We start from the raw sequence: 21,709 nt of genomic DNA on the forward strand, positions 1-21,709 counted from the left end.
AGCCTCCCCCAGTGCACCCTGAGGCCATCTCCTCCTGTCCTGATGCTTGTTCCTGGGGGGAAGAGCCCAACCCCACCTGGCTCCAGCCTCCTTTGGGGGAGGCCTCGAGAGCAAGGAGGTCTCCCCTCAGCCTCCTCTGCTCCAGGCTCAACACCCCCAGCTCCCTCAGCTGCTCCTCCCCAGCCCTGTTCTCCAGACCCTTCCCCAGCTTGGTTGCCCTTCTCTGGACACACTCCAGCAAAGGACAGACAGACAGAGACAGAAGCCAGCCCCCTGGCCACCCCACCAAGCACCCTGAGCAGAAGAATCCAGCACCCCAGCGTGCTTTGGGCTCTGATGGTCAGCAGCCAAGCCCTTAAGCTCCCCCTGCAGCCCGTGGCACAGACACAAAAGCATCTCCCTGCAGCCGGCAGCCGGCCCGGGACCCACCCGTGCGGCACTAAGGAGGAGCTGCTGCCCGCTGCCTGCCAGGGCTTTGCTCGGCTGCCCCTCCGTGCTCCTGCCTTGGCTCCCAGCAGCGCTCTGGCACGGGCTGAGCCGGTTCCCATGATCGCCTACGACAGCAGTCTGGTATTGCTTGGCACAGAGCTCGGGGTGAGGAGCTGTGCCCCGGGACGGGGCAGGTAGGTGCAGGGGAAGCGGCACCGCGCCGGCGGCTGCAGCCGGCCAGCACCTGGGGCAGCAGCCTGCGGGCTCTGGGCAGCAGCAGCTCCCGAGAGTGATGATGGAATGGTGGAGAAGTGGCAGCACTGCTGCAGGAGGGGGCAGAGGAGCAGGGGGTGAGCTGCTGCACAGCCTTCTCCCGGCAGCAAGGTGCTCAGCAGCCAGGCTCTGGTGTAGGATCCCAGAGTGGCTCAGGGGGGAAGGGAGCTCAGAGATCATCTCCTGCAGCCCCTGCCATGGGCAGGGACAGCTCTCAGCTGGACTCAGCTGCTCAAGGCCTCATCCAGCCTGGCTTTGGACACTGCAGGAGGCAGCCACAGCCTCCCTGGGCAGCCTGTGCCAGAGTCTCAGCAGCCTTCTCCCTCAGCTCCACTCTAACCCTGCTCTGCCTCAGCTCCAAACCATTCCCCCTTGGCCTGGCTCCAGACCCCCTCAGGAGAAGTCTCTCTGCAGCCTTCCTGCAGGATCCCTTCAGGTCCTGGCAGGCAGCTCTGAGGTCCCCCTGGAGCCTTCTCTTCTGCCCTCACATCTCCTCTCTAGGGCTTCCTTAAGTGATCACTGGAGGATTTGTGACATCCCAGCTAGAGGACCAGGGACCTGTGTCCAGCTGTAGGCTCCATCCTGGGAAGACCAACCCCCCCCAAACTGCTCTGTGGTCACCACTGAGCTCTTCTGTCCTGCAGTGCCCAGGCCCAGAGGCAGAAGCTGTGGTGGCTCAGCAGGTGATGAGCAGGAGAATGAGGAAGAGACCTGGAGAAACCAATCAGACCAAGCCAGGATCCCACTGGGAGCGTTTGGCTCCTGCTCTGGGAGGTGAATGACCTCATCAGAGAAGCATCAAAGGCAGCAAAGCCTTTCTGCAGGTGAATGAACAACAGAGCCAGGCTGAGAGCCAGGGGACAAGCTGGGACAGGTCCCAGCAGCAGGCAGAGCCAGGCTTTGGCCCTGGGGAGGATCCAGACTCTCGCCTGCCTCGTGGGAACCTCTGTCAAAGCCAGGCTGGGGAGGAGTGTTGGTGAGTAACTGCTCCAGAGCAGGTCCAAGGAGTGAATAATCCTCCAAGAATAAAGGTTACAAGGCTCAGGGCTCCAGTGAAAGCAGCTCTATAAATAGGAGTGAGTGGGCAGAGCAGTGGCAGCCACAGGCAGGACAGCCTGGGCGGGAGGAGGGCTGGCAAGGACCCCACAGCCTTGGTGGGCTTGGACCTGTGCTGGCCTCTGCCAAGCAGAGGTTCCCCACGGGGGTTCCACAGAGCAGTTCTGCTTGGAGAAGAGCTTTAAGGTCATCAAATCCCAGCCCTTAACCCAGCACTGCCAGGGCACCGTGACACCTGGCAGGGCTTAAAAACAGGGCCTGATGTTAGACTTGAGAGCCCAAGCTGAGCCTCCAGAGCCCAAGCTGAGCCTCCAGAGCCCAAGCTGAGCCTCCAGAGCCCAAGCAGAGACTCCAATGACCAAGCTGAGCCTCCAGAGCCCAAGCTCAGCCTCCAGAGCCCAAGCTGAGCCTCCAGAGCCCAAGCAGAGACTCCAATGACCAAGCTCAGCCTCCAGAGCCCAAGCTGAGCCTCCAGAGCCCAAGCTGAGCCTCCAGAGCCCAAGCTCAGCCTCCAGAGCCCAAGCTCAGCCTCCAGAGCCCAAGCTCAGCCTCCAGAGCCCAAGCTCAGCCTCCAGAGCCCAAGCTCAGCAAGCTGCTGGCCACAGCACTGAGGAGCAGCTCAGCCTGGCTGCAACCCCTGACTTGCAGACCCAAACCCAGCAGCCTCAGAGGCTCCAGAGCAGCTGTGCAAGGTGAGGGCAGGGCTGAGCTCTGCACATTTCCCATCAGTTACTGCAGGAGGGCTCTGCAGGGAAGGTTCCCAGCGTGCAGGGTGATTCATGAGGAACCTGTGATGCTTAATTAAAGGGGAGAAACTGATCCTGCTGGGAAGAGCTTCCAGAGCCCAGTGCCAAGCTCATCACTGCCCTGATTCACAGGACACAGGCCAGGGAATGGTGTGAGGGGGAAAGAGGAGTGACTGCTGGCAGGGTGGGAGGGGGATTCACACCCTGAGAGGGCCAGGTTGGAGCTCCTGGGGCACAGCAGCCCCCCCAAGGCTGCAGGCTTGGGGCAGAGTGGCTGCAGAGCTGCCCTGCAGGAAGAGGACCTCGGGGTGCCCAGGTGGGCAGGAAGGGCACCAGCAGCCTGGCCTGGATCAGCAGCAGTGTGGCCAGCAGGGCTTGTCCCCCCGTGCTGGGCACTGCTGGGGCTGCACCTCGAATCCTGGGGTCAGTTTTGAGGCCCTCACTCCAAGAAGGACACTGAGAGGCTGGAGTGGGTGCAGAGAAGGGCAAGAGAGCTGGGGAAGGGTCTGGGGAGGAGCAGCTGAGGGGGGAGAGGAGGCTGAGGGGAGACCCTCTGGCTCTCTCCAGCTTTTTGCCCTGGGGGTGCCATGCCCATGCTGGAGGTGCAACCTGCACCCAGAAAGGGCTGCTCAGGATTATTCACATGGAAAAAATGCTGTGGGCTTTGCTTGCCTCCACGTAACCAACTGCTCCCATGACCTCACTGCCATCAGCCCTCAGCTCTGACTGAACTCATCCCCAGCAGAAGGAAGGGAGAGGCTGCTGGGTTTGTGGGGAAGGCAGCAGGGAGGCTGCAGGCAGCAGCTGCTTGCAGAGGAGTCCAGCTTGGGAGCCACACCTCAGCTGAGCCTGGCTCCAGCCCTGCCTCCCCACACCACCTTCCTGCTGCCTCTCCAGCAGCCAGGAGCAGCTCAGGGATCTGGGAGCCAAGGGCCCCAGGGACCTGCTGCTGGGGACAGCTTTGCCTAGGTGCTCACCAGGCCCTAAATATGAGCAGCTGTCCCCAAAAGAGGGACAGGAGGAACTCAAGAGGGGGCAGGAGGGCACTTCAGGGCCAGCAAAGTGCAGCTGCAGTTTCCTTCATGCTGCCCTGGCCAGGCTGGGGGCATGGCAAAGGAAGCTGAAAGCAGCAGCTCTGAGCCCCCAGGGCAGGTGCCCTCAGCTCCCTGCTCCCTACAAGAGTGTTTCAGAGCTGCTCAAGCACAGGAGAGAGTCCTGGAGTCATGGAATTGTTTGGCTGGAAGAGACCTCTAAGGTCCTCCAGTCCAACTTCAACCCAACCCCTCCCTGGCCACCAAACCCTGTCCCCAGCTGCCATGGCCACAGGGTCCTTGAGCCCCTCCAGGGCTGGGGACTCCACCACCTCCCTGGGCAGCCTGTGCCAACCCCTGACCACTCTTGCAGCAAGGAAATTGTTCCTCATCTCCAACCTAAGCCTCCCCTGGCACAACTTCAGGCCCTTTCCTCTCCTCCTCTCCCCTGCTCCTGGACAGAAGAGCCCAACCCCCACCCAGCTGCAGCCTCCTTTCGGGGAGCTGCAGAGAGCAAGGAGGTCTCCCCCCAGCCCCTCCTCCTGGCCAAGCACCCCCAGAGTGAGCAGGAGGAATTTTCCACGGGTGCAGGGCACAGGGCACAGCTGAGCATGGTTAAAATGCTTCCCTGCAGCACTTTGAGCTCCTCCAGCAGCCAGGGCTGAGCTGCATGCAGAGACCAGTTCAGTCCTGCTGCAGCCGCCGGTGCTGAGCAGCCGAGCTGCAGGGTGCTGGGGAGGAGGAGCAGGGGAGATGCTAACACCACGAGGTGGGACCTGCTCCAGGTCCTCTCCCTGCTTGGGCAGGGGCTGGCTGAAGCCAGGGCTGAGTCACCCTGGGCCAGCCCCAGCTGGGCCCGGGGTACCTGGGGCTGCTGTGGGGAGGGGAGAGGGCATGGGGGGGGCTTTGGCACAGAGGAACCCGAGTGTGGGGCTGGAGGGGGGAGCAGCACTCAGGGCTGCTGCTGGGGTTCCATCATCTCTCCTGGGGCAGGAGGGAGGCCCAGGAGGCTTTGCAGCAGTCCATGCTTCAGCATCGTGCTGCTGGCTCAGCTTCTCCTGGCATCCAGCTCCCCCTCCCCCCCTGCAGACACAGGAGACCTTCCCCACACACCAGCGGCAGCAGCAGGGTTCCCTGTGAGAAGGGTGCTGAGGACAGGTGCTGGTCCCACATTCACCCTGAGCAGGGTGTCAGGGACACCCTCAGCACCACCTCACAGCCCAGGGGGGGGTGGAGGCATCTGGCTGGGGAGTGGAGCCCAAGCCCTGAAGCAGAGCAGACTGATCCCCAAGCCCAGCAAAGCCTCCCCACAGCCCTTGCCCCTCCTGGTCCTCCACTCCCTTCCTATCCCCACTCCATTCAGAGGCCACTTCAGCCCCTGCTCAGCTCTGAGCATCACCCACAGCTACCCCAGGAGGAAGGAGGATGAGCTCTGAGCCCTCAGACATCCCCTGCCCAGGGGTCAAACCTACACACAGCCATGCAAAGCACAGCTGGGGGGGGGGTGGGGGTGGGTTTAGAGCACAGATCTGCCCAAAACAAGAGCCCAGGCAGGCAGAAGAGCCTGGAAATGTCCATCCCCAGGAGCTGCAGCACAGCAGGGCTGCAGCTCTGTGGCTGGCAGCTCCTCTCCCTCTCCTCCATCAGGTCACAGCATCAGTTCTTTTGGCCTCTCTTCCCTGAGTGGGTCCTGCTCAAACCCAAACAACTCCATCAAAGTCACAGCCCCCCAAGGGAGCTGCAAGTGGAAGCTGAAACATCTAAACCAAGGCTTCTCTTTCCCCTGACCAACCACCAGCAGTGGTCACAGCGATGGTGCAGGCTCTGCTCTCTGCAGGGTTGGCTTTCCAGGTGCTTCCTCCAGCCCAGGAGTGGATTCAGGCCAGCTCCAGAGCTGCTGCTCCCTGCACATTGTCCTGACAGCAGCTCAGGACCGACCTGCTGGCTCCCATTGCTTCCTGTCACATCCTGTTCCTTGAAGGAGAGCTGGTGATGGATGGTGCCCTCCCTAACGAGCTCGATGAGGCTGAGGACAGACTGAGGCTGCCCCACTGGATCCAGCCCAGGAGCTTTGGCTTCCACTGCTGCCTGATGGTTGGCAGCCAGCGATGCAGGATAAACAATCATGGAACTGTTTGGGCTGCAAAAGACCTTTAGGATCACCAAGCACAATCATTAACCCAGCACTGCCAGGTCCACTGCCAGCTCTGCCCCTCACACATCTGCTGCCCCAGGCTGCCCAGAGAGGCTGGGAGCTGCCCCATCCCTGGCACCCTCCCAGCTCAGGCTGTCTGGGGCTGTGAGCAGCCTGCTCTGGCTGGGGATGTCCCTGCTGGCTGCAGGGGGGGTTGGACTGGGTGACCTTTGCAGGTCCCAGCCCAGGCTGGGATGTGGTGACTCGAGGGTGGCACTGCAGTGCCCTGCACCAGCTCACACCTCCCCAGCAGGGCAAGCAGTGAACCCTTCAGAGCTCAGCTGCTCCTGGAGTTAATAGCAAACAGGAGGCAGAGGGAGTTAATTTGTACCTAGAATAGCTCCAGAAATGGAAACCTTCAGGGGAACTGGAAAATTCTGGCACTGAAGGAGAGCTTAAAGCCTCCACCCCGAAGTGGGTTGGTAACCTGCTGGCTTTGTCTGGTAGCAGTTTGCTGTCAGCCCCTTAGAAACCTCAGCACAGCACTGCCACAGACCCCCAGCAGGGAGGGCCTGGAAGGGACCTCTGGAGCTCATCCCCAACCCCCTGCTCCAGCAGGGCTCCCACAGCAGCCTGCCCAGGGGCACAGTGCCCAGGGGGGGTTGGGAGCTCTGCACACCAGGAGACTCCACAGCCTCTCTGGGCAGCCTGCCCCAGGCCTCCAGCAGCCTCACTCCAAAGGAGTTTCTCCTCCTGCTCAGATGGAGCCTCCTGGGTTGCAGTTTGTGCCCCTTGCTCCTTGCCCTGTCCCTGGGCACCACTGAGCAGGGCCTGGCCCCAGCCCCTTGCCCCCCACAGCTCCTTCAGCTCTTGCTGAGCATTGCTCAGCTCCCCTCTGGGGCTGCTCTGCTGCAGGCTCTCAGCCCCGGGAAGGTCTCCTCTGAACAGCTGTTCAGACCTGGGCAGGATCCTCTCCATCAGGAACCAGTTGGGTTTCTGCCTGCCCAAACATTTCCCCCAGCAGCTCATTAAAGTGGATGTGTTGAAGGGAGGCTTTCCCACCCCCCCTCCAGCCCCCTCTCTGCCCCCCCTCAGATCATTCCTGTGATAAGAGCATTACCAGGCATATTTTCCCACAAATAAAAGGCAGGAGCCCTGAGGGCAGGGCAGGTTGGTTTTAGCCCTGTGATAAGTGAGATCCCACCTTGGTCTGTGGGGAGTTTGTGGGCACAGGGAACCAGCTCAGCCCTTTGCTGGGACTGGGAGTGGGGCTGGGAATGGCCTCTGGCAGCAGGGCTGCAGGGTGGGATTGCTTCCAGCTGCAGGTTCGGGCTGCATGCTGCTTTATTTTGGGGATAATCCCTGGGGATTTGGTGCTGAAGGGCCTGGGGAAGGCAAGAGGCTGGGGCCAGGCTCTGCTCAGTGGTGCCCAGGGACAGGGCAAGGGGCACAAACTGCAACCCAGGAGGCTGCATCTGAGCAGGAGGAGAAACCTTCGGTGTGAGGCTGCTGGGGGCCTGCAGCAGGCTGCCCAGAGAGGCTGTGGAGTCTCCTGGTGTGCTCCCAACCCCCCCTGGGCACTGTGCTCCTGGGCAAGCTGCTGTGGGAGCCCTGCTGGGGCAGGGGGGGTTGGAGTGGGTGAGCTCCAGAGGTTCCCTTCCAGCCCCTCCGTGCTGGGATTCCACAATCTGCTCTCCCAGCTGAACTCCTCCCTGTGGTCCTGCACCCACTGCAAGAAGCAAACCTTCATCATCTCTGCTGGAGTCAGGGAGGGCAGCAGGGGGAGAGGGGGGGAGGGAGCTGTGAGCTGGCCCAGCCCTACCAGACCAGAAACCAGGCTGGGGGAGGATGTTGCAATCTGTGTTTTGCAACCACCTCTGAGCTCCTCCAGACCATCTTGCTCATAACTGGCAGCAGCAGCACCAGCAGCAGCCAGGGGAAGATCAATACAAACAAAATCAAGCTTGGGGAACATCACTGCTCAGGTACAGACCTGGGAGGAGAAACTGCTGCAGCAGACCTCCTCCCCTGGAGCGCTGAGGTGCCAGCCCCGGTGCCAGCTCCCCTCTGGCTCTGTGCTGAGCCCCTCTCCAGCTGCCTCCATTTCCTCTGCTGGCTTCAAGCCTCACCCCCTGGGCTGTTTTTCCTGTGGAAGCTGAGCTGCAGGCTTCACTCAGCCCTCACCAGGTCCCCAGCACGATGCTGGATGCCACCCCTGCAGCAGACAATGAGACCTGAAAGCATTTCAGGCATCTGTGCCCCATCTGCAGTCAATATTTAGCCCTCTCCACACCAGCTGGCTGCAAGTGAGAAAGCAGAGACCCAAAGTTTCTTTGGTCCAGATGTTGGCTGGCCTGATGGCTGAGCTTGGAAGGGACCTTCAAGACCATCCAGTTCCACCCCCCTGCCATGGGCAGGGACACCTCCTGCTAGAGCAGGTTGCTCAAGGTCCCATCCAACCTGGTTTGCAACACTTCCAGGCTTGGAGCTTCCCTGGGCAGCCTGTTCCAGTGCCTCAGCACCCTCAGGAGGAAGAGTTTCCTCCTCATGTCTCATCTAAATCGAGCTCCTTCCAGGCTGAAGCCATCACCCCTGGTCCTGTCTCTCCATGCACTGGTACAAAGTCTCTCTCCAGCTCTCCTGCAGCCCCTTCAGGCACTGGAAGGCTGCTCCAAGGTCTCCCTGGAGCCTTCTCTTCCCCCAGCTCTCCCAGCTTGACCTCCCAGCAGAGGGCTTCCAGCCCTGCCAGCACTGCTGTGACCTCCTCTGCCTGGTCTCCAGCAGGTCCCTGTCTGTGCTGAGGGCTGCAGAGCTGCCCCAGCCCTGCAGGGGAGGTCTGAGCAGAGCCCAGCAGAGGGGCAGAATCCCCCCCCTGCCCCCCACCCTGCTGGGGATCAGCCCAGGGCAGGCTTGGGGCTGGGCTGCAAGTGCAGGTTGTTGCCTCCTGTTGAGCTCCTCCTCAGCCAGCACCCCCCAAGCCTCAGGACTGCTCTCTGTCCTCACAAAGACCTTGGAAAAGAAATCTGGAGTGGGAAACACTGGGGAAAAAAGTTCCTAGCTTCATCTGGCACAAGTGGGGCTGGCAAGAAACCTGACCTCCAAATCGAGTCCCCCTCCCGGGGGGGACAAAGGCAAGCAGGAGAGCTGAGCCAGCTGGGGACAAAGCAAAAGTGTTCTAATTACATGGCCCACAAAGATCAGAATAGATTCTCAGGCACCAAGGAGAGGATTTCAGCGGGGGGAGGGCTCAGAGTTGGACACCTGGTGGTTAACTCTTACCTGGAAGGAAAGGAACCTGGAGTTCTTTAAGGGTAGACTTCAGAGCCCCCTGCTTTGGAAGGGTTGTGAATGAATGAGGTTCAGAAGTGACACTGGGCAGAGGGGGGAAGAAAGAATCACAACTGAAGGACTCTGCCTCTTCCCTCTGTGTGCCACAGGAGCAGACCTGGGCAAGGAGAAATGGATGCCCAACGCTGCTGGGCTTCCCTACCCACTTTACCCAACATACCAGGGGCTGAACTCGCTGTGCCAAGCCAGGGCTGCAGCTGGAGCAACTGAGACATGGACACAGAGTCACTTTCTGCCTGCTCTGCCCAGGGTCATCATGGCACAAAAGCCCAACAGCCACCACCCAGCCCAGCTGGGGATGGCAGCATCACAAAGTGCCTCAGCTGTAATCCTGAAATCTGAGTCAGAGGCAGCGCTGGGAGGATTTATGAATCACTGCCACTGCTAAACTGGAGCCAGGCTGCCTCAGCAAATCTGCAGCTGGAACTAATCCCACACCACAACCCCCCCCAGACAGGTTGCTTGGGCTCTCTGCAGCCTGCAAGAGCAGCAGCAGCAGCAGCAGAGCCTTTCTCCAGAGGTCACTCAGCTGTAAAATGGAAGGCTGGCCCCATCCAGGTGCCAGGGATCCAAAGGGGCAAAGCTGCTTCCAAAGTGCCTGAGGAAAGAGGGAAGGCAGCTGCAGAGCTGCTGTGGTGTGCCACGGTGCCATTAGCAGGCATTACAGTTGGCTTGCTGCATAAATAATAAATGCCATTAGGGAGGGATAATGAAACCTCTCACCAAATGCTAATGAAAGCCTCCCCCCAGCAGCAGCAAAAAAAAAAAACCCTTTCTAAGGCAACACACAGCACATGAATTGCTCAAATCTTCTCTGATGTGCTTCATTTGCTCCAGGGATTCCTGAATTGCAGCTATCCCATTGTGTGGAGCTGCTCTCTGGGTAATGCAGCACTCAGCTGCCCCTCCATCCACCAGCAGCCGAAGCCAAACAGAGGGAGAGAGGTAAGAGCAGGCACCGAGGGCCTGGTGGTGTCGTGGGGGCTCTGTGCAGCTCTGTGGGGACTCAGCTGCAGCAGCAAAAGGGATTTGCATGCAACCCCAGAACGGTTCGGGGTGGAAGGGAGCTCAGAGATCATCTGCTGCAACCCTCCTGCCATGGGCAAGGGACAGCTCTCAGCTTGGCTGCTCAAAGCCTCATCCAGCCTGGCCCTGAGCACCCCCAGGCAGGAGGCAGCCACAGCCTCCCTGGGCAGCCTGGGCCAGAGTCTCAGCAGCCTCACACTGAGGAACTTCTTCCTCAGCTCCAGTCTAACCCTGCTCTGCCTCAGCTCCAAACCCTTCCCCCTGGGCCTGGCTCCAGACCCCCTCAGCAAAAGCCTCTCTGCAGCCTTCCTGCAGGATCCCTTCAGGTCCTGGCAGGCAGCTCTGAGGTCCCCCTGGAGCCTTCTCTGCAGGCTGCACAGCCCCAGCTCCCTCAGCCTGTGCTCACAGCAGAGCTGCTCCAGCCCTTGGAGCATCCTTGTGGCCTCCTCTGGGCTCTCTCCACAGCTCTGTGTCCTCCTGCTGGGGACAGCAGAGCTGGAGGCAGTTTGCTCGTAGAAAAGCATCAGTTTGATCATCTTTGCTGCCAGAGCAGTCAGGGACTGGCACAGGCTGCCCAGGGAGGTGGTGCAGTCCCCATCCCTGGAAGGTGCTCAGGGAACCTGTGGCCATGGTGCCTGTGGCCATGGTTTGGTGGCCATGGAGGGGTTGGGTTGTGCTGGATGACCTCCGAGGGCTTTGCCAACCCAAACCATTCAGCGATTTTCTCATGCTCATCCTTTCCTCCAGACCTTGCTCTTGCCGTGGGGCTGCAGAGGGACCCAACCACATCCCCCAAGGTTCAGACTTCCAAACTCCATGGAGGGGATGAAAAGCAGAGCCCTGGGCCGTCCGGGACTGTTCCTGGCTGGCTGTTAGTGGGCTGCAGCTCAGCTGCTGCCGTCTGCACCACCAGGAGTCGTTCGGGACCTCGCCCCGGTGCAGCTCAGAGCTGTGTCCCAGTTAAGAGGTCACCCCCAGCCGTTCCCCAGGCAAGCACAGCTATAAAGCACTGCACACGAGAGGGAATTGAAATGAGGGGAAACTGGGAGCCCAGGGGAAACTGAAAGGTGAGGGAAGCTCAGCGCCAAGGCAAGCAGGGGACGAGGGCAACGCTGGGGGACGACAAAGGCAAAGCTCGGGGGCAAGGAGGGCAGGGCTCGGGGGGGACAGGGGCGAGGGGCTCGGGAGATGAATGCAAAAGGTGGGACGAGGGAAAAGGAGGGAGCACAGCCCCAGCCCCAAACCGGGTCACGACCTCAGCCCCATCCCCCCAGGGACCCTTAGCACCGAGCCGGCAAATGGCTTTGGTGACAACCCAAAGGATGCTGACGCCGCCGCCCTCCGGTGCAGGGCTCCCCATAGGAGACCCCGCGGCCGCCCCTCCGCTGCCCCCAGCAGTGCCCAGCCCGTACCGAGCCCCCGACCCCTCCGCGCCCCGCACGGCCGCGCGCCCCTCGCCGCCCCGCTCCTCCCCTCGCGCGGCGCATGCGCGAAGCCGGGCTTGGCCCCTCCCCTGCGCCGCAGTTTACCTCAGCCAGGCGGGGCCGCGGACACGGGACTCGAACCGGCGGCTCTAAAGGGAGTGAGCGCTGAGGAACGGCGCCGAAGCCTCCCGGCCGAACCCCGCCAGGCCCCGCCCATGTTCAGCGCAAGTAGCCAATCAGAAGCCTCTATTTTCTCCATCCTCGTCTCTATGCTCTTCTAACCAATACTGAACCCTCTCACCCTGGCAGCCAATAGGGATCTAGCTTGGCGTTCCGCCTCCCGCTCTCCTTTCAGCCAATGGAAAGCGAAACTTTTCTAAGTGACAAGCGGGCCGCTCGGCCTGTGCCGGCTTGGGGCGGGGGCTGCTCGGCGGGGCGGGGCCCGTGCTGGGAGGCGTGGCCGGAGAGGGTATATAAGGACCCACGGCGGCCGCGGTGCCATTTTGTGTAGCAGCGCCTGGAGAGCGGCCGGCGGGAGGCGGCGGAGGGTTTCGGGGTTCGGACCAGAGCGGCCGGATGGTGAAATCCTCCCTGCAGCGGATACTCAACAGTCACTGCTTCGCTAGAGAGAAAGAGGGGAATAAAAGCACCATCATGCCCGCTGTGCTGAGCCTCAGTACCGGACAGAGCAGGTGAGGGGCCGGGGCCTCCCTCAGCCTTCGCACCGCTGGGCGCTTGCCGCTTCCTCCTTCCCCCTCACGGGCCCCGTCCCGGTCCTCCTCTTCCTCATCCTCCTGGTCCCTCCAGCGCCGGCCGCCTCCCCCGCGGCCAGGGGGAGGGGAGCTCCGTGGCGGGTGGAGGAGGGGCGGCCGCGCCTCCTCCTCGGCGCTGGGCGCTGCGGCCTGGCCGCCTCCTCCCCCCCCGCTGCGGCCTGCGCTTGGCCCCCGCAGATGCGAGGGGGAGGGGAGGAGGGGCGGGGGGGGCACAGGAGGGTTGTTTTTTAACCTACCTGCCGGTTGTAGCGCTGGTTGCACCCCCATCCCCTCCGTACGACCCCCACCCTCCTCCCGGGGCGAGCGGCCACCCCCCGGGGTCGCCTCACACCCCCGCCCCCCCCCCCCCCCTTGCCACGTTAGCTGCCGCCTGCCCCCCCGGGCGCCGCCGCCTCTGGGGGTGTCAGGACCGTGGGAGGAAGCCCCCGGCCCGGGGGCCGCGCTGGAGGGGCCCTGGAGACAAAAGCCGGGCTGGAAGCAGGGCCTGCAGCTACCTTTCTGCCTGCCAGGAGAATGAAAAAAACACTACCCCGAACCCAGAGCAGCGCCCAGGCGGCAGGCAGGCGAAGATGGCAGCGGATTGCAGGGTGTTATCGCCTTATGTAATCGCAGATAGCCTCGAAAGCTGCCGGAGGGTGCAGCGGAACGCGGGGGGGGTGCTGGGAGAGCTCGGCCAAACGATCAAACAGCCCTGGGAGGGGAGGGGGGGGAAGTACCGGCATCGGGGTGTGAGGTGATGGATGCTGAGGAGATCGTCCTGCTGCGTGTGAAGGAAGCCAGGAGCAGAGCTCAGAGCTGTGTGCAGCATCCTGCTGGCTGGCTGCTGCTGCAAGGCTGGGTGTTGACCCCCCCCTCCCCTCCAGAGTAGATGCACACACACACACACACATCGCCCTGCTCAGGTTTGGTTTCCCGCTGCCTTTTCCTTGAGGAAAAGGAGGCAATGGAAAGGGTTGATTGCTGTGCAGGCTCGGGGCTGTTAATTGTGGGGGTGGTGAGGGAGCGCTCAGCTCCGAGAGAGGAGCAGCAGCCCTCGGCTCTCATCCTCAGAGCCTCAAAGGGGAGCTTGGCCCCTCGGGGAATGCGGAGTGCCCTCGTTTAAAACCTTTTCTCCCCAGCCTTTGCCCACCTCAGCCCTTCCAAGGCAGAGTATCTCACCTGTGAGGTGGTTTTCAGCCCCAATCTGCAAGCTCATTGAAACAAACAAACAACAAAGGGGGGGAGGGAAGGGGGGGGAAGGGCAAACCACCCCCAAAAGCCAGGGCAGAGCTGGCAGGGCCCGTGGCAGGATGGTGCTGGGGTTTGCCCCCTGTTTGTCGGGATTTGGGGGGCGGGGGGAGGGGGGTGGCTGTTTTTCGTTGCAAATGGCTGCTGGCTGGAGGCAGGCCGGGGTTGTGAAAGCCTCCCCGAGGGCCTGGGTTGCTGCATCTGCTGAGATGACGCAAGGAGGAGTGAGCCTGCAGGGTGAAGGATGGTGCAGAGGGAGGGGCCAGGCTGCTCCCAGCCCAGGGCAGCCCTCGCTTCTCAGCAGGGCTGGAGGGGGCAGGGAAAAACTTTCCTGCAAGAAATTGGATTCTTTTGTGGTTGATTTCCTTGGGGTTTGTTGTTATTCCCTCCCCCCTCTTCCATCTTCAAATCCCCTGAGGGGAGCTGAGCCCTGGGGGAGCAGCAGCAGAAGGGGCTGGGGGAGATGTCTCTTCCCCCAGCCCCTAAGAGTTCCTTCTCTGAGGTCCCTTCCAACCTAAACCGTTCTGTTACTGCCCTCAGCCCCTCCCTTCAGGCCAAACCCAATCTCTTCCTATTGTTTTTGCCTTCTTGAGTGTGGTGAAAAGTCAGAGGGGTGGCTTGGGTTGGAAGGGACCTCAGGGACCAGCTCCTCCGTGCTGGTAGGGATGGCTGGGGGGCTGCCCCCTGGCATCTGCTGACCTCCTGCAGCCACCAGTGCTGATGGGGGAGGCCTGAGGCAGCTAAGGGCCATTGGTCACAGGCAGGAAAGTGACCCCTGGGTGGCTCTGCTGCTGCTGACTGAAGCACAGGGTGGGCAGAAAGTGGCATCCTGCCCCTGGGAGGCCGGGGGGGGGGTAGGCCTGAGATCAGCCCAGGCCCCGGGGGGGTGCTGAGCTGGGGGTGCTGAGCCGGAGCCCTGAGCGGTTCTCCCCTGCCCAGCTCCAGTCTTGCCCTCCAGGGCCAGCAGCAGCTGGCTGAGCCGGGGGGGGGGGGGCTGGGCACAGGGCACTGCTCCTGGGCCGGGCTGCAGGGGGAGGGGCTGCAGGGGAGGGGCTGCAGCCTCGGGGTGGTTCTGTTCCCTCCCTGCCTCCTGCCGGCCGCTGTTTCCCCCGGGGCCGCCCCTGGGCCTCTCTGACTCTGCCTCTCTCCAGTTCCAGGGTTCCCTTCAATTGCTGTAGTAACCTGGGTCCGGGGCCTCGGTGGTGCTCCTGATGTCCCTCACCCACCCCTGAAGATCCCAGGTGGGCGAGGGAATAGTCAGAGGGATCACAATCTTTCAGCTAATTTATTTTACTCGGTGAGTATGGAGCAGCAGGCAGCAGCTGCCTGCCCCGGGGGGCTGCCTGGGCCCCCTGCCTGCCTGCAGAGGCAGTGACCGAGGCTCTGCCCCCCGCTGCAGGATAATCGGCTGAATGTAACAGAGGAACTCACATCCAACAGCAGGACCAGAGTCCTGCACGTCCAGTCCAGGCTCACAGATGCCAAACACATCAGCTGGAGAGCAGTGCTGAACAACAACAACCTCTACATCGAAATCCCCAGTGGTGCTCTGCCTGAAGGGAGCAAGGACAGGTGGGTGCAGGGCAGCTCAGGAGCCCGCAGGGGCTCACCCACTCCAACCCCCCCTGCCCCAGCAGGGCTCCCACAGCAGCCTGCCCAGCAGCACAGTGCCCAGGGGGGGTTGGGAGCTCTGCAGAGAAGGAGACTCCACAACCTCCCTGGGCAGCCTGCCTCAGGCCTCCAGCAGCCTCACACCAAAGGAGTTTCTCCTCCTGCTCAGGTGGAGCCTCCTGGGCTGCAGTTTGTGCCCTTGCAGGACAGCAGTGAGCAGAGCCTGGCCCCTGCTGCCTGCCCCCCACCCTTCAGATACTTCTAACCATTGGCAAGGCCTCCTCCAGGCCAAGCAGCCCCAGGTCTCTCAGCCCTCCACCTCGAGGGCCTGGCAGTGGTGGGGGCACTGCTGGTGCTGATGTTTGCTGCCATGGCTCTGGGAGCTGCAGTTGGTGCTTGGTGCTGCCCTGGGCTGCAGCTGAGTGCCCCTGGCTGGAGGCTGCCTCTCCCTCTTTGGCCATGCAGGAGGTCTGCTGCAGGCTGGGTGGCTGCTTCAGTGCACTGAAAGCACCCAGCTGGCTCAGGCTGCCTCTGCAGCTCTGCCCTGGGCTGCAGCAGAAGGCATCCAGGGGTTCTCTATTGCCTCTGTTCATGGAGTGGGGTGGGAGGGATCAGTTCCAGCCCCTGCCATGGGCAGGGACCCCTCCCACCAGCCCAGGCTGCTCCAGGCCTCATCCAGGCAGGGGACACCACAGCCTCCCTGGGCAGCCTGTGCCACAGCCTCCCCGCAGAGAATTTCTTCCTCCTCTCCAGTCTCAATCTCCTCTCTCCCAGCTCCAAGGCATTGCCCCTGCTCCTGTCACCCCCAGCCCTTGTGCAGAGCCCCTGCCCAGCTCTCCTGGAGCCCCTTCAGGTGCTGGAAGCTGCTCTAAGGTCTCCCTGGGGCCTTCTCCAGGCTGAACAGCCCCAGCTCTCCCAGCCTGGCCCCACAGGGGAGAATCCCAGAGCTGTCAGGGTTGGAAGGGACCTCAAGGGTCATCCAACCCCTGCCATGGGCTGGGACCCCTCCAGCCTGGCTCACAGCCACCTCCAGCCTGGCTGCAGGAACCGCTGGGGCTGGGGGTCCTGGGCCCGGGGGATCAGCTGTCTGGTTCAAGCCTCTCCCCAGTGCCCTCCTGGGCCCCCAGGTGCACCTGCAGGGGGGCTGCCTGCAGGGGGGCTGCCTGCAGGGGGGCTGCCTGCAGGGGGGCTGCCTGGCCCTGCCCTGCTCACCCTGCTCCCTCCCCTGCCAGCTTTGCAGTTCTTCTGGAGTTTGCTGAGGAGCAGCTCCGAGTCGAGCACGTCTTCATTTGTTTCCACAAGAACAGGGATGACAGAGGTAGGTTCCCCCCAGCCCTGGGCTGCTGCTGGCTGCCCTGCAGCCCCCCCCAGCCAGCAGCTGACCCCCCCTGGGGCTCCCCTCTTGTTTTGCAGCTGCATTGCTCCGGACTTTCAGCTTTTTGGGCTTTGAGATTGTGAGACCAGGGCATCCCCTTGTCCCCAAGAGACCAGATGCTTGCTTCATGGCCTACACGTTTGAGAGGGACTCAGCAGAAGAAGACTGAACTGCAATGTTTGCCTCTCTAGAGCTTTCTTGGTGTCTTATCAAAGAGTTTGTCAACATCCACCCCAGTCTCTAGCTTCACTCTATCAAACCCTTCTGCCCCAGCTGCTCTGCTGATGAGGTGTTGAAAAAGTTCACTTTCCACATCTTTAGTTTCCCCTTTTCTGCCCTCCCTTGCCCCCTGCCTCCCTTTCTGCCCTCCCTTGCCCCCTGCCTCCCTTTCTGCCCTCCCTTGCCCCCTGCCTCCCTTTCTGCCCTCCCTTGCCCCCTGCCTCCCTTTCTGCCCTCCCTTGCCCCCTTTCTGCCCTCCCTTGCCCCCTTTCTGCCCTCCCTTGCCCCCTTTCTGCCCTCCCTTGCCCCCTTTCTGCCCTCCCTTGCCCCCTTTCTGCCCTCCCTTGCCCCCTTTCTGCCCTCCCTTGCCCCCTTTCTGCCCTCCCTTGCCCCCTCCCTCCCTTTCTGCCCCCCCTTGCCCCCTCCCTTTTTGCCCCCCCCTTGCCCCCTTCCCTCCCCTCCCCCTCCTTTTCTCCCCCTTTTTTTTCTGCCCCCCTCCCCTCTGGATTTTTTGTGCTCATGTTTGTGGTTGTGCAAATAAATTTCTCTTCCCTCCCAAGCTCCAGCAGTTACATTTCTTGAGGTTTAATATTGTGTTTGTGATACTGAAGTTATTTGCTTTGAATTCTAAATAAAAAGAAAAATTTATAGTTTACTTTTTTTGGCTGCTTTGAAGCAACCCCAAAGCTCAGTGGGGTTTGGAAGGAGGTTGGAGCTGGAGCTGCTCTGCCCCCAGCCCCATTACAGGCTGCAGGTGGGGAAGGGGTTGCTGATGCTCTGCTTGCTGCTGGAGCTCTCTGCCAGGGCCTGGAGCTGCCTGCAGCAGTGCTGGGAGAGCCTCCCCGGGCTGGGGGGAGGAGCAGGACCCTGCAGTGCCAGCAGGGAGGGGGGGTCCCTGCATCCCCCCCACCCCCCTGCATCCCCCCCACCCCCCTGCATCCCCCCCACCCCCCTGCATCTCTTCTTCCTTCCCCCCCCCCCCCCCCCCCCCCGCATCTCTCCCCCCCGGCATCTCCCCCCCCCCTCCATTTCCCACCTCCATTTCCCCCCCCCCCCCCCCCATTTCCCCCCTCCATTCTCCCCCCCCCCTCCATTTCCCACCTCCATTCCCCCCTCCCCCCCGGTCCCAGGCTGCTGAGTGCCTGTGTGGTAGAGGCTGGAAGGGACCTCTGGAGCTCTCCCACTCCACCCCCCCTGCCCCAGCAGCCTGCCCAGGGGCACAGTGCCCGGGGGGGGTTGGCAGCCCTGCACAGAAGGAGGCTCCACAGCCTCTCTGGGCTGCAGAAGGCAGCCTGGGGCTCTGTGCTCCCAAAGGTTGTGATGGATTCATCCAGCACCAGCCCCCTGCCATGGGCAGGGACCCCTCCCACCAGCACAGGCTGCTCAGGGCCTCATCCAGCCTGGTCTGGAACAGCTCCAGGGAGGAGGCAGCCACAGCCTCCCTGGGCAGCCTGTGCCAGGCTCTCCCCAGCCTCCCTGGCAGGAATTTCTTCCTCCTCTCCAGTCTCAGTCTCTCTTCTCCCAGCTCCAAGCCGTTGCCCCAGGTCCTGGCACTCCCAGCCCTTGTCCAAAGCCCTTCCCCAGCTCCCCTGGAGCCCTTCAGGCACTGGGAGCTGCTCTAAGGTCTCCCTGGAGCCTCCTCCAGGCTGTGACCCAGAAGGTCATCCCCACATCAACTCTCCACGGGGACCTGGGGGGATGGAGACCTTCCTGCTCCTGCCCCGGGGGGCACAGTCCCTGCTAGATGCTTCACTGCCCTTGGGTGCTGCGGGCTGCTCCTGGCTGGAGAGGAGGAGGCCACCCAAGGTGGAAAGCAGACTGAGGGCTGCAGGGGGTGCTCGGGGGTGCCTGGCTGGGGGCTGGGCGCCGGCAGCAGCTGGGTTTGTGTCCTTTGTTTCTGCAGGACCTGGCGCCCAAGGTGGCCTCGGGTGAGCTGCTGCCGTGCCAGGGCTTCTGCTGCCATCTGGTAGTCGCTCCAGATACTACAGGAGGGGTGGAGAGCCTACAGGAGGGGTGGAGGGCAGGGCTGGAGCTCAGCAGGGGCAGCCAACCCCTCCTGGGTGCGTTTTGCCCCCCGGCCCCGGCTGAAGGTGGAGCAGCGCTGCTGTGGAGTGTGGCTGTGCCTGGCTGCGACCTCCTCCGGGGGCGGGTGGCCCAGGAGCTTGCTTGGTCCTGGCCACTGCCTCTGGTGCTTCCCTGTGTGCCGCTGCCTGTGTCCTTTGAGGGGTCCCTTGGGGTGGGCTGAGCTCCAGCTTGCCTTCAGGGAGTGTAGAGGGCCTGGGTGGCTTGGTAGAGGCTGTGCTCAGTGACCTCCTTGAAGTACTGGCAGCAGAGCCACTCCTCCAGGCCAGGGCTGCCCTCCCCTCCCGCTGCCTTCTCCGCCAGCTGCAGCAGCAGCAGAGCTCTCTTCGCCTGCACCCAGCTCTGGAGCAGCCTGAGGGTCTTCTTGCTCCTGGCAAAGAGCTCCTGGCGAGGTCCCCAGAGCAGCACCTGCAGGATGCTCCTGGCCTGCTGCACGGAGAGCCTCCGGCAGGGGTCTGCGCGGAGCAGCAGCCCGGCCAGGCGCCGCAGCCCGCTGGAGTAGATGGACAGGGAGGGGATTGCGGGGAGCCTGCTGCTTCTGGAGCCCAAGGCAGTGCCCAGGGAGATGTCCACATGCAGCAGCTGGTAGATCAGCATGCCCAGGCTCAGCTCATCCGCCGGCAGGCAGCCCCCAGCCCAGCCCCGCTCCCGGCTGCCGGAGAGCTCGCCTCGGACCGTGAGGAAGCTGCTGATGAGCAGCCTCGGGAGGGACAGCCCCAGGGGTACCTCCTTGCCCTGCTGGCTCGGGGCAGGACGTGGGCACTGCACCAGCAGCAGGTTCTCAGGGCACAGGTCCCCTTGCACCGCGTCCTGCAGCCGGAGGTGCTCCAGCCCCAGGCAGACCTGCAGCAGGAGGAGGCAGACCAGGCGCTCGTAGTGCCCGGGGCTGGTCCTGTGCAGGCTGTGGGAGCCCTGCACGAAGCCTGCCAGGGTCTGGTAAGGAACCTCAGGAGAAAGGAGGACCTGCAGGGCAGGCTGGGTGGCCTGCAGGGCAGGCTGGGTGGCCTGCAGGGCAGGCTGGGTGGCCTGCAGGGCTGGCTGGGTGGCCTGCAGGGCTGGCTGGGTGGCCTGCAGGGCTGGCTGGGCCCCGGGAGGGGCTTGGCTGTGCCGCCCAGGGCCGCCCGGCAGCAGCAGCTGCGGAGGGAGGGGGGCGGTGAAGAGGCCGACCCGGCGCTGGATGCTGCAGTGCACCCCCAGGGAGCTCTGCACCCCCAGGCTGCTGCAGCACGGCTTGGGCACCTGTGGGGACAGACAGGACATGGCCAGGTGCCTGGGGATGGAGCCTTGGGTGCCTTGTCCCGGGCCAGGACCACCAGCCCTGCTCTAACCCACGCATGGTGCCGGGCTCCTCACACCCCCTCCAAACCCCCTGGAGTGGGAAAGGGGAAGGAAGGTGGAACCCAGAAGTGAGCTTCAGAGCTGCTTTGAAGGTCTCAGCCTGCGTTTGCTGAGGAGCCAGCTCTGCTCCAGCCTCTGCTCTGCTTCTGCTGGCTCCATCTCACCCAAAGGAGTCAGCCTCCTTGGAGTGTTCTTTGGACCTCTTGGAGCTGTTCTGCTCCTCTCCCTGCTCCTCCTCTCCCTGCTCCTCTCCCTTCCCCTCCTCTCCCTTCCCCTCCTCTCCCTGCCCCTCCTCTCCCTTCCCCTCAACTCCCTTCCCCTCAACTCCCTTCCCCTCCTCTCCCTTCCCCTCCTCTCCCTGTCCCTCCTCTCCCTGCCCCTTGTCTCTCCCTGCCCCTTGTCTCTCCCTGCCCCTTGTCTCCCCTGCCCTCCTCCTCCCAGCCCAGCCCCACCTCACTCCCCAGCTGCAGGAGCAGGGCAGCAAGGGGAAGCTCTGGCATGCCAGAAGAGCCACAGCTCCCCCTTCCTGCCTGCCCTGCTCCCCCTTCCTGCCTGCCCTGCTCCCCCAGTGCCCTCTGCAGCCCCCGGGGCACGTCCCCCAGTGCCCAGCTCACCTTGGCTGCCAGCACCAGCTGGCTGTGCCCCAGAGGGAAGCCCACGGGGAAGTACCAGGCGTCGGCAGTCTCGCAGCAGGGCTGTGGCTGCAGGATGCTGAGGGCTGCCCAGCTCTTCCCTGCCAGCTCTGCCTCCAGCAGCTGCTGCTGCTCCTCCTGCCCCACCAGCTGCTCCAGGAGGCGAGCCGAGAGCCGCCCCAGGGCGGCCTCCTGGCACCCCAACACCACCCCGCACACCCCGGCCGTGCCCTCCAGGAGCTGCCCCAGCTCCCCGTCTGCCATCCCGAACCCTGCGGCGCCGGCTGCCGGGCAGCTCCAGCCCCGAGGCTCCCCCAGGCTGTGGGACTTGGTCAGGAGCCTCTTGGGTCCCCGGGCGAGGCCGGAGCTGGGACCCCCCTCCTGCTGCCGCTGCAGTGCCACAGCGCAGGGGGTGCTGCGCGGCGCAGAGTCCCCGGCGCAGGGCTGGGCTGCTCCCGGCTCCGGCAGGGACTCCGCTCTCTGGAGCTGCTTCTTGGGCAGCGGAGGGGGGTCCTGGGCAGGGCGAGGGGAGGGTCTCCCAGCTCCTTCCCCTCGGCTGGCCTTGGGGGGGACGAGGTGGGCTCGCAGCTCTCCTGGGGGGAGAGGAACAGGGCAGGGCTGAGACTCCCCCAGGGAGGGGAGGAAGTGGAGCTGCAGCGGGCTGGGGGCAGGAGCACCTCGGTCCTCTGCCCCAGGGCCAGCTTCCAGCCCCAGAGGCGGGGGAGGATGGGGACAGCAGTGAGGTTTGTCCCCCCCTGCCCGTGCTGCCACCTCCCCCAGGGGACAGGGCTGGGCTGTCACTCACCCACGTTGCTGTAGATCAGGGCTGAGCTGGGGCAGCCCCCCGGCGTGGCCGGCATGGGGGCAGGGGGCCCAGAGGCACCCAGGTCCAGGCTGGCACAGCGCCCACGCACCCCCTGCGCCTGCATGAGGGCCCTGGATGGAGCCAGGAGTCAGTGCTCACCCCCCCGGGGGGGCTGACTCC

General features: G+C 63.3%; 2 protein-coding genes across 2 annotated transcripts; one reads left to right on the forward strand and one right to left on the reverse strand.

Moving 5' to 3' along the window:
- Positions 1-11,982: 11,982 nt before the first annotated feature.
- Positions 11,983-16,940, forward strand: OAZ1 (ornithine decarboxylase antizyme 1). The gene is given in 6 exon segments (XM_054175112.1): positions 11,983-12,159; positions 14,619-14,676; positions 14,678-14,764; positions 14,867-15,039; positions 16,311-16,396; positions 16,492-16,940. Coding segments are annotated over 6 exon segments (651 nt in total). The 5' UTR covers positions 11,983-12,043; the 3' UTR covers positions 16,623-16,940.
- A 1,823-nt stretch (positions 16,941-18,763) lies between these two features.
- Positions 18,764-19,351, reverse strand: PEAK3 (PEAK family member 3). The gene has a single exon (XM_054175432.1). The coding sequence runs from the start codon at positions 19,349-19,351 to the stop codon at positions 18,932-18,934; it is 420 nt and encodes a 139-aa protein (XP_054031407.1). The 3' UTR covers positions 18,764-18,931.
- Positions 19,352-21,709: the final 2,358 nt, after the last annotated feature.

Source organism: Dryobates pubescens, chromosome 31 (genome assembly GCF_014839835.1).
Source record: "Dryobates pubescens isolate bDryPub1 chromosome 31, bDryPub1.pri, whole genome shotgun sequence".
Taxonomy (NCBI): domain Eukaryota; kingdom Metazoa; phylum Chordata; class Aves; order Piciformes; family Picidae; genus Dryobates; species Dryobates pubescens.

Coding starts and splice junctions, on each gene's coding strand:
- PEAK3 (XM_054175432.1), bottom strand. CDS start 19,351: ATGCTGATCTACCAGCTGCTGCATGTGGACATCTCCCTGGGCACTGCC.